Consider the following 11,945-nt stretch of genomic DNA (forward strand, 5'->3'; position numbering starts at 1 on the left):
AAGGAATAAAGAGAGAATTTTTTAGGTACTATGCCAAACTGTTTAAAGGTGCCAAAATAAAGAAAGAGAAGATGGATGAATATTTACAAAAGTTAAAAATAGAACTTCTAACTGAAAATATGAGAAAAGTTTTGAATGATCCAATAGAAGAGATAGAAATTGAAGCAGCAATCCGCGCAATGAAAAATGGAAAAGCTCCTGGACCAAATGGATATACAGCTAAATATTTTAAAACTCTTAAGGATGACTTAATACCAAAATTGCAGAAGCTGAGGAATATAACAAGAATAAAAGGGAATGTACCAAATACATGGAAAGAAGCTGTTATTTCCTTGATACCTAAAGAAGATAGAGATGCCACGAATGTAAAGAACTACAGACCAATTTTGTTATTAAATAATGACTATAAAATATTTACAAGAATCTTGGCAGAACGGCTTAAACAACATTTGATAAATTTTGTAAAGGAAGATCAAGCAGGGTTTCTTCCCAAAAGACAAATAAGAGACAATATTAGGACTCTTGTAAATATTGTAGAATATTATGAAAGACATCCAGAAAAAGTAGTAGCATTATTTTCTGCAGATGCAGAGAAAGCATTTGACAATTTAAGTTGGGACTTTATGTTTGCTGTAATGGAAAAGATGGAGTTGGGAGAAAGCTTTATAAGAATGACAAAAGCAATATACTCTGAACAAAGGGAAAGCTTGTGTGTTACAGAAGAAATGAAAATTAGTAAAGGTACTAGACAAGGTTATCCACTTTCACCATTGTTGTTTATAATGACTCTTGAAATTTTATTGATGCAGATTCAAGAAGAAAAAGATATAGGAGGTTTACGAATAAAAGGATGTACTTACAAAAATAGAGCATTTGCTGATGATATAATGTTTATAAATGAAAACCCCATACAAGTTACACCTTTGTTGTTAATGAAAATACAAGAATATGGGGAGTTGGCGGGACTTTCTATAAATCAAAAATTGTGTAAAAATATGCAGTTGAATAGACAACAAGAATTACAAAGATTAATGGGCTGTGAAGTTACGTCTAAGGTAAAGTACCTAGGGGTGGAGATAACAATGAAAAACATTGATCTGTTTAAAAATAATTATGAGAAGTTATGGCATAAAATGGATGAAGATATGCTAAAATGGAACAAGCTTAATTTGTAATTGCTAGGTAGAATAGCTGCAATAAAAATGAATATTCTACCAAGGATAATGTATTTGTTTCAAACTATTCCTATTGTGAAGGATGCCAAACATTTTGATAAATGGCGTACGAAAATTTCAGAATTTGTGTGGGCCGGGAAGAAGCCAAGGATTAAAATGAAAATTCTTTCAGATGCAAAAGAGAGAGGCGGATTTCAACTACCAGATTTAAAATTATATCATGAAGCAGTTTGTTTAGTATGGATGAAAGAATGGATAACACTGTTAAACAAAAAACTTTTAGTGTTGGAAGACCACGGAAATAAATTTGGCTGGCACGCATATTTGTATTATGGAAAAAAGAAGATGGATGGTCTTTTCTCTCACCATTATATAAGGAGCAATTTATTAAATACATGGATAAAATATAAGAAATATGGAGATGAGAGAAGACCTTTATGGATTGTGCCAGCTGAAGTGATAAAGATAACGGATAAGGCAGGCGAAGAAAAGTGGCTGTCATACAATCAATTATTAAAAATACAAAGTGGGAAAATGGAACTGAAGACTGCTGAAGAATTGAATCATAAATATGATTGGTTTCAAATGCAACAAATAAAAAGCTTGGAGGGGAATGACATCAAAACTGAAGGAATAAGGAAAGAACAAACAGAAATGGGAAAAGTTCTGCTTGGAGACAATGAGAAACTAATTTCAAAAGTATATAAATTACTTTTACAATGGTCTACAGAAGATGAAGTAGTGAAATCTCAAATGATAAAATGGGCAATCAATGTAAATAAAGAAATAAAGATGGAATCTTGGGAATATTTGTGGAAGAACTCAATGAAACTCGCAACATGTCAAAGTATTAAAGAGAACTGTTTTAAGATGATGTATAGATGGTATATGACTCCTAAAAAATTAGCAAAGATGAATAACAAGATGCCAGACAGGTGTTGGAAATGTAAAAAGCATGAAGGTTCTTTCTACCATATGTGGTGGACTTGTGAAAGAGTTAAAACGTTTTGGCAGATGATCCAGCAAGAGATTTCTAATATCTTGGGATATGAGTTTAACAAAGTTGCAGAGACTTTTCTGTTGGGATTACAAATGGAAAAATTTCCAAAAGAAGATAGAACTTTAATCTGGTACTTGCTCTCAGCTGCTAGGACATTGTATGCACAGTTGTGGAAGCAGGAAAAAATACCAGAGAAATGAGACTGGATTATAAAAGTTATGTCATGGAGTGAAATGGACAAATTAACAAGAATATTAAGAGACTATGATTTAGAACTTTTTAAATTGGAGTGGAAGTTCAGAAGTTACATAGAAAAAAAGTGGAAAATAAAGGGACACTGGACAATCTTTGATAATGATTAAGTTTTTAAAATAAGAGTATAACTTTTGGTTCTTTAATAGTTAAGGGTACCTTTAATATTTGTTTTTCCTTAAGTAAATAACACTTGCGGGGGTCAAGTAACGGGGGGAGGGGTGGGGGAAAAGTAAGATATGGGGTAGATAAATTTTTCTTTTTTAAATTGTAAGATATAGATATAGTTTTGCTACCATATGTTACTAATAAAAATTGTTTATAAATGAAGAATAGTTTTGCCTTTACAAAATACCAGTTGTTCCAGACCAAGAATTTTTTCTCGTGTCATCCATTGTTCAAGTTTACTCAACAGATGTTTAGAATATAGTTTGCCAATGGTAGATAGGAGACTAATCGGCCTGTAATTATTTGGGATGGCAGGATCTCCTTTTTTATAAATTGGGGCCACTATTGAGTTGAGCCAGCCTTAGGAATTATGCCTGTTCTGTCAAGAAGGATGCGAGCGGAGTAGCCCACCAATCTGAATCTAACTTTAGGATTTCAGAACGAATAGCATCAGGGCCTGCTGCTTTACCTAATTTCAATTGCGAAATTAGTTCTTTAACTTCATCAGACGGCACAGAGGGCCACTCCGTTAGATCTACCTGAGATAGTTCGAAAGGTCCAGAAGTGTATAAAGTACTTTGGGAGAACATAGAAAAGAAATATTGGCACCAGACATTGGGATAGCAGACATAGAAGGGGCATCAACTCTATGGGCACCTGATACAATAGACCAGAATTTTTTAGAGTTCTTTTAAGATTACGGCCTGGAATAGCTCCTCCCATTGAAGCTTAGCATAGTCAATCTTTTTGTTTATGATAACCTGAGACAACTGATTTTGAAGATCAAAGTACTCTGATGGTAAGGACAAAGCCCCAGAGTCATGGTAGCATCTATAGATATTGCGCAACAAGAGTTTTAATGGCTCTACATTCTTTATCAAACCAGGGTTGCAGAGATTTCATGTTTCTTTCTTTTTTTACATTTTTAGGTCTAGCATTTAATGAACTAAGAATGTTAGATATTAGGGAATCATAGGCTGTTGTTAGCACTGAAGGATTAGTTGCATTAGTTAAAACACTTCTAAGATTTGAAAGGGAATGAGAGTTTAAAAGTAACTGAGCTTCTCGTTTTGTCTGATTATTCCAGCAGATTTTTGGTAAGAACGTAGAATCCACCAAGTGTAGAGAGGGGTTAAGGGAAAGGTCAGGGGAAAACTCTGCATGGAGGGTCAAAATAAGTGGAAGGTGATCACCGATAATGAGATCACCTATGCAGAAATCTTTTATATAAGATTCTAGTGAGGGAGGGACAGTAATGTAATCAATTGTAACATCCCCAGAATAAGAAAACCTTTCCAGGCCATTTAGCCAGACCCTGTTGTGTTGGATACAGAATTTGGCAAAACAAATGCCTGCCAAGTTTGAAAAGCTATCTTTAGCTTGCCTCCTATAGGAAAAAAAGGTGGTAAAGTAGCATCTAAATTGAGGTTAAGGGCCTTAAAAAGATTTTTTTCATCATTGCCAACTCCTGCATTAAAATCCCCTGCTATTATTATTTCAGTGGAGGGAAATTTGGTTTCCAGTTCATTCATAATTATATTCAGGTGTTCCCAATGATGTAAAAGGGCCGATTTATCTAGGGCAAAAGGGATATATATGTTTACCAAAATCACAGAAAAATTCCCATAAACAAGCTTGATAGCTTGTTCCACAGCGCTTCCAGACTGTAAGGAAATGCATACAAAATTATAAAGAAGAGACACAAATATAGACAAACCCATTTGAAAAAGACCTCTTGAGTTGGTTCTAAAGGCTGGTAGCGAATAGGGCTTATAGCCTTCAAGGTAGTTCGGATTTTGGGACCAAGTCTCTTGAAGTAAGATGACATCAAAGTTCTTAAGGTAACTAATGAATTCTGCATCTTTGGTTTTATTCCACCAACCAGCCACGTTCCACAAGATGATCTTAATATCCGATAATAGAGAAGTATTTGGAATTGAAGACAATGAAGAGGATCTCAGTCAGTCATCTTGGAATAATTGGTTTGACGAACAGGAAGAAGTAAAAATCATACCTTCATTTTCAAGGCCTCTAGAAATGTTTTTGCTAAATTCACAAAGGCTTGGCCAGATAAGTTTATCCTTAGGATTGATGGAATTATCCATAAACGTGGTGGGCGATGGATGGATCTCAGCAACGACCAGCCTTTCCAAGGGCTGCCTGGTTTCAGGTTGAGGGTAGATGGTTGATGGAATCTCAGATGGAAAAGTAGGTATCGTATTATCAAGATTCGAGTTTATTAAAGGAGGATGAATGGAGATTGAAAAATGAGGTGGATCTTGTTGTTGATCTAGATCGATCAAAGGCACATCTTGGAGATCTCTCAACTCAGCAGAAGAAGTCTCCGGAGATCTCTTTTGCTGCCCACTCTGCTTTAATAAGAGACTTTCTTTCAACAAGTCTAATCTTTTTAAAATGTCTTGTTGATCATAAGTCTGGAGAGATTGGAACTGATCTCTAAAACTGTATCGCCCGCATATAAAAGTAAGGGAACATGTCTGGCACCGAGTTTAGGACTATGATGATTGATATCTGACAAAAAGGGAGCAAGGTCATTAAGAAAGAGGGTATTAGAGTTGGGTATCTGCAGACTTCATCTGAATATGACAAGACTCTAGATGACAAAACATCAAAGACAGAAGAAATAAGGCCTTTTCAGATGACACATCAAGATGATCTGCAACTGACCACATATATTGTAAACACTGTTGCTCCATGGAACATCAGATTAATGCAGTCACCATTTGGTGTGAATAGGGCAGTCTGTGGATTTACCACACATATACAGCTTCCATACACATAAACCAAAATGCACACATTGCCCAATTCACAGAAAACAGCAGTCTTGCATACCAAATGCATTTGTGTGGGAACAGCACAATCCTTACACATGCAGTTGGTGGGCCTCCAGTTCACCTGGCCATAATGTCAGGGTTATAGACAGAATAACATCAGACAAAGGCATAGGAGAATGGCACAGAAGCGGTATGTCCTTGTGAAAGGGATTACTTGACATAGCTATGCTTTGCTTTATCCTACAACTGAAGGATTGCTCTTGATTACAGTTAAAGATGCTTGAAATTGTTACCTTAAAAAAATCATCTTGAGATATTATGGTGCAGTTTGGAAGCTGTTCCTTAAGCCTTCTTGCCAAAGATGTTTTCCCTCCATTTGTTATGCTGAATTTAAAGACAATATACAGTCACATAGTAGCAGTTATACTATTTTGATAGTTTAGTAATTTTGTTCTCCAGTAGCCACTGTACTATTGAAGATATAGGATTTTGCCCCACTGGAAATATAGGCTTGTGCCCCTACTACAGAGAAGCAAATTCTAAGTTGGAAAATTCCTGGAGATTTCGGGCAGAGCCTGGCCGGGGAGGGTCCTCAGCAGGATATAATTCCACAAAATCCAAAAACATCAATTTTCTCCAGGGAGGATTGATCTATCATCTGGAGATCAACTGTAATCCTTCCTAGGAGACATCCAGGCTCCACCTGGAGGCTAGAACCCTACCAAACTAGCATCTGTTGTCCCTAGCTCAAAATTCCTCCTCAAAACCCAAACTACAGTTTACAAGGACACTTTATAGACAAAGACATGATCTAATAGAAGGAGAAGATGATACTGGTTTTATATCCCGTCCTATACTCTGAATCTCAGAGTATCAGAGCCATTACAATCTCCTTTACCTTCCCCACCCCCCCCACCCCAAAAAACCCTGTGAGGTAGGTGGGGCTGAGAGAGCTCTTACAGCAGCTGCCCTTTCAAGGACAACTCCTACAAGAGCTATGGCTGACCCAAGGCCATTCCAGCAGCTGCAAGTGGAGGAGTGGGGAATCAAACCTCGTTCTCCCAGATAAGAGTCCGTACACTTAACCACTATACCAAACCGGCTCTATAGACCAAGCAGGAATCTATGAATACTATTTTTGTATAGTTATTAAATAGTGGATACTATTATTGCAGGAAACTTTGATATCTTCCCCTAACCACTTTTGTAGATGGGAATCTCACTTTCCCACAGCTCAGAACATTTGTAGGGAAGTCTCCACACTAACACCAAGTGAGAAAAATGGACATGAACATATATGTTTAAATACACGACTATAGAAAAAATTAAATTTCATCAGTCTAATAAAGACAGGAATGTTATCTGTTCATATTTACCCTCCTATTCCAATGACCAATGTCTTCATGGTATTTACAACCTTAAAAAAAAGACAGAGTCAAAAATTTGTCTATAATACAGCAGAAGCAGATATGTTGTTTATGAGTCACTTCTGGTATGCATTTAAGTCATTAGAGGACGCCTCACTAAGCTGAATAGCAGAGAGTTTAGCTGATGCTGTAGAAAAGGAATGGAATCCAGAGCCACATGTTTCACAACATGCCCACTCCAAAACTCCCAATACAAATTATATTGCAATAAGCATTTCCCATTGAATATTAAAAGCATTCTAGCTCAATATAGAGCTGTAGTCTTTAGCATAGAATTCAAGCCAAGGTTGCTCTTCCCAGCTTCTTTCACTTCATTAATTCATGGACTTAAAATGGAGCATGAGATCATCATGATTAACAGTTAGAGGTTCCAGTACTAAGTGTTGGTCAAAGGAAAAATCAACAACACAAAAGCCATGTCAGAATCTTGGTTTGGCATAATAACAGATATCACCTGGCTTTTTGCTTTTGGAGCATGACTACGAAGTCCTCTTTGAAACAGTACGTGAACTTAACATATTCCAGTGCAAAGCTCAAACTGTGAAATAGATGTTGATTCAGCATTGCAGCAACTCAATATAAAGTTAAATAGTGATGAACTCAGGAACCAGGATTTATACACCTTCTAAAATTGTAGTAGCTTGAACTGATGCAAGAGTGACTTGACAGGGTCTTCAAAATATTAGTGACCAATTTCTCACTCTGTTTGCTTGAGGTTATTGTCCCAGCATTCTTGAATAAAAAGCCCTAAATGCAAGTGTGTTATTTGATATTGAACAGTTTGCTATTCACTTAAAATGCACGTTCTCCAAGGTTTTTATGAAGCAGCTTTCCAATATCTACAAACTGTTCTCAACAAAACTGGTTCTCAAGGTAGCTTACAGAATAAAAACAGCTAAACAGCTATTTTTAATGATTGGCATAGCAGTAGGGAAGTGTGGAGATACACATGTCTATCAGCCTTTAAAGTGAGAAATTGTCACAAGTTCTCCACAGCTGGTGACAGTTCGCTCTCAATACCAGGATTTCAGTCAAAAATTTAAAAATCTATATAAAATGAGACATTCTTCTCCACGTGAACTGAGACTATTTTCTAACAAAGTTTTAGCAATCCTTGGTTAGAAAAATCTGCCTACTTTCCAGAGGAAGTTTCAAAGTAGTTCATGCATCTGTGAGTAAACATCTCTCTGCCATGTTGAATCTTAGACAGTATGACTGGAAATTTTCATCTGACCCATAAAGATTGTAGGACAGCACCATACCACTCCTCCTCCACTGCAGCTCTCTGAAATTGTGTCCTGCATAAACAGCATGCCGGGCAAAGTTAGCACCATCAGTAAAAATAGGAAACTGCAAAAGATAGCCCTCTTCTCCAGCAACAGAAATGCAGTTCTGCCAGCATTAGTGCCATTACAATGGTGGAATATTTCGAACCAACACTGTATTTAACTCAACTTAAACAGCCAGTATCTACTAACATTGTAGATTACTCAGACAGTACCATATTTAAGAAAATATATTTGAAGAAAGAGTGGCATATTTTACATACCCACATCATTCCGGATACATTCCACTGACAGCCAACATAGTGCACTGGTTAGAGTGTCCAACTAGGATCTGGGAGACTCAGGTTCAAATTCCTACTTATGCTATGGAAGCTTGCTGGATAACCTTGTCAGCTATTTTGAGCCTAACCTATCTCACAGGGTGAGGATAAAATGGAGGCAAGGATAACAACATAAGCCACTTCTGAGTCCTCATTGAAGAGAAAGGAAAGGAACAAATGAAATAAAAATACTAAGCATCCAAACAACTTTTTATGTTCCTTCCACTGCCAACAGAGCATCACACAGCAATTGACCCTACTGCCCCAGGCACCATCCCCCCCACACCAGATTTTGAAAAAAATGTTAAATTACATATCACTACAGCATTAAGCTATGGTGACATATCAGCTACTGATTTTATAAAACTCTCCCATGGTGCTGTGGAAGTAGCAGCTGCAGGAGGTGGGCAGGACTAAGACAAGGATAACAACATTGTTGTGGGTGGGACCTACAAAGATGTACACCATCTTGTCCACTCAATATGCAAATGTGCCTTGATTGTGATATTTCCAAAAACACCATGTCTGAGAAAGACAGGCAAAGTGGGGGAGAGGATGCACAGAAAGTGGGTAATTAGGGACAACATCACGCAAATGCTCTACTAAGACCTGGCCCAACATGGACAGCAGGCTAATTATGATACAATGCTTACAGGCACAATACTATTATTATTACAAAACACTAATAGAGCTAAAGATGAACATGTTACAGACAGTTGGTCTCTGACCCCTTAGGAATCAATTGCTGCCAAGCCATTTCCCAATGACACAGTGTACTTGTACTCATACACAATTACGCAAGTTAAGAGTTTCATATTGGCAGGGCACAGTCCCAAAACAAACTGACAATGAAGTATGCTTTAGTAAGTCTGTAGTCATTTAGTGCCACAAGACTTTTTATTTTAGTATACACAACTACCCAACAGAAAAATATCAAAGGGGAGCGTATGCAAGAAAAAATAGGCAGCACAAGTTGTAATGTACACTTTGTCTGTTAAATATGCAATTTGATTCCTTTGGCAGCCCCAGATGTACTCTCAAACTATTCACATTTACCCCTGCAAGAGTAAAGGCTGTAATTAATTGGACTCAGCCACTGACTAGAACATGCTATTCAATGCAAGAGGAGGCTTTGTTGTTTAGCAGCCTCACTAAGAATATAACAGCTCTCGGGAGTGTTCAATACTATAGGCATTTAAGGAACCTGAAAGTCTAACTCCAAACAAGTCCCGATTAGTTAAATGCTTTTAGAAATAAAGCACAAAAATAACTTTTATATAAAATACCGGGGAAGGCAGTTCAAGTGTATACTTATGCCTACAAATTTCAAAAGCAGAAAATGCAACAACAGAATTACACACTCGTACACACTTCTGAAGTTTTGGGCGCTTACCAGAGACATTATTCCTCATACACCATGATGCAGAAGATTCAAATCAGCAGATATTATTACCAGGGCTTTTTTTAGTGGGAACGCAGTTCCGGTTGGCTAGGTGTCAGGGTGTGTGGCCTAATAAGCAAATGAGTTCCTATTGGACTTTTTCTGCAAAAAAGCCATGATTATTACTATTTGTTATGTTTTTATAATAAAAGGGCTGACAATTACATTTTCCTATGAAGTACATCAGGAACCAACAAGGATGCAGCAAAATAACAAAGGCTTTCGATGCTTGCTAGCGAAATTGACTTCCCTTACCTGTCTTAATAGATAAACCGTATGAATAGCGGCAGGAAAACACAGTAATATCCACGCTACAACCACACTGACAACAACAGCCTCTTGTAAAGCCCTCTTAAAAGGCCTTAGCCCCGCCCTATGGGAGGCGGTGCAACACAGGCAGAGATTACCGTAAGTATCTCTGCAGAGCCTGCTGGGTTAACTCTCTGACCCGGGTCTGTCCATCCTTACAGGGAACCACTATCCCCGTCTTGCTAAAACACACTGTCACTTTCATCTCATCCAAATGTGTAATTTTTTTTTTTAAGATAAGGCCTGTTTAGGGTTTTGGAAAGGGGGAGGGTAAACTGCTTTGCAGAATGGGACCAGAAAGGAGACAAACCCTGCAACCAAAAAGGAGCAAAACTCCAAAACAAAACCGTACAGGACTTGGGGTTTTAGAAAAAGGGAGGGCCAGTTGCTTAGCAGGCGATGGGGCAGAGAGGAAACAAACCCTACACCCAAAAAGGTGCAAAACTCCAAAACAAAACCTTACAGGGTTTTGGAAAAGGAGGGTCAATTGCTTTGCAAGCGATGGTACTCTGCAACCCAAAGGAGCAAAACTCCAAAGCGAAACCCTACAGGATTAGGGTTTTGGAAAGGGGGGGGGGGTCAACTGCTTTGAGGGCAATGGGACCAGAGAGGCAACAAACCCTGCAACCCAAAGGAGCAAAACTCCAAAGCAAAACCCTTCAGTGCGGGGGGGGGGGGGGGGGAGAGGCAGAGATTGCTCTCAGCAACAGGTGTTGGGGGTGGGGGGAGGAAAGAGGGTGTGGAGAGAGAGAAGGAAGAGGTAGAGGGGCTGTTCAGCAATGGAGGCCTGGGCAACCCCAGCCAGCAGGCATGGCCTTCCTTAGAGAAACAAAACAAAGGTCAGCGACCAGCTGCAGCCACGAAGGGGACTGGAGGCCGGCCAGGTCTACGCGAGGCAAGGGAGGAGAAAGCCATAGATAGGAGAAGGAAGAAGTCCTCTCACCCCCCCCCCCAAAGTAAACCCACGTTAATAGGCGGGGGGGGGGGAGACTGGAAGGAGAAAGCGTGCGGGGAGGACCCCGGAGGATGGTGGTAAAGAAGGGGGCGGGCCCGTCGCCGCCACCCTCCTCCTTCTCCTCTGGCGGCTGCAAAAGCAGGAAGGGGGGAAAGAAAAGGCGGGGAGGGGGAAAAGCCACACAGGCCGCGCTGAGGGGGTGCTTCGCCTCGTTCCCCGCACCCCCTCTGCTGCTCCTTCGCCTTCTCCTCAGCCCTTTCAAGGGCGCTTCCGCTGCCGCGCTGTGGGAAATCGGCGGAGGGGAAGAGGAACGGTGGGAGGTGCTGAGAAGGGCCGAACAGGGCCGGCGGCGGGGTTGGTTTCCTCGCGGCCGCTCCAGGACAGCCCAGCCCGGCTCTTAAAGGGGCCGCCGCCCCGCGAGGAACGCCTGGAGAGGGCAACGGCCGCCACTCCCCTCGCTCGCCTCCCGCCGTGGAATTTTCTCTCTTCCTTATCCTCACCTCCAATAAACTAAATGGTGAAGCGCGGGGCTTAAAGAGGCCGATGGTGAGCATGCTTGCTCAAAAGTCAGTGTTCCTGGAGGAGATTCAGCAGACTGGCTCAAGAGCAGCAGGCGAGGCTGGTGGCACCTTTAAGACCAAAGAAGTTTGATTCTGCGCCCAAGTTTTCATGTGCAAGCACACTTGGGCAGATACGGTAACTGCTTTCTGTGTAAATGCAACGGGCCAGGAGATACTATTGCTGTACTCTGATTGGTCGGAACGCGGAACAGCTGCTCTTGTCAAAGAAATCAATCCCACCCATCTTTGATTGGCTG

General features: G+C 39.9%; 1 protein-coding gene across 2 annotated transcripts in view; it reads right to left on the minus strand.

Annotated features, from left to right (window-relative positions):
- LOC132590566 (nicotinamide riboside kinase 1-like) overlaps positions 1–11,817 on the minus strand; it is a 38,970-nt gene extending 27,153 nt beyond the window's left edge. Inside the window, exons 1-3 of one of the 2 annotated variants that reach the window (XM_060263503.1) lie at positions 11,629–11,817; positions 6,767–6,807; positions 5,684–5,774 (exon numbers count right to left, since the gene is read on the minus strand). In XM_060263503.1, the coding sequence (XP_060119486.1) occupies positions 5,684–5,774; positions 6,767–6,807; positions 11,629–11,682 (186 nt within the window). In that variant the 5' untranslated portion in view covers positions 11,683–11,817. Of the gene's footprint in view, positions 1–5,683; positions 5,775–6,766; positions 6,808–10,119; positions 10,209–11,628 lie in introns of those variants that run through there. The other variant, XM_060263504.1, reaches the window with a different exon arrangement.
- Positions 11,818–11,945: the final 128 nt, after the last annotated feature.

The sequence above is a fragment of the Heteronotia binoei genome, unplaced genomic scaffold, assembly GCF_032191835.1.
Source record: "Heteronotia binoei isolate CCM8104 ecotype False Entrance Well unplaced genomic scaffold, APGP_CSIRO_Hbin_v1 ptg000303l, whole genome shotgun sequence".
In the NCBI taxonomy this organism is placed as follows: Eukaryota; Metazoa; Chordata; class Lepidosauria; order Squamata; family Gekkonidae; genus Heteronotia; species Heteronotia binoei.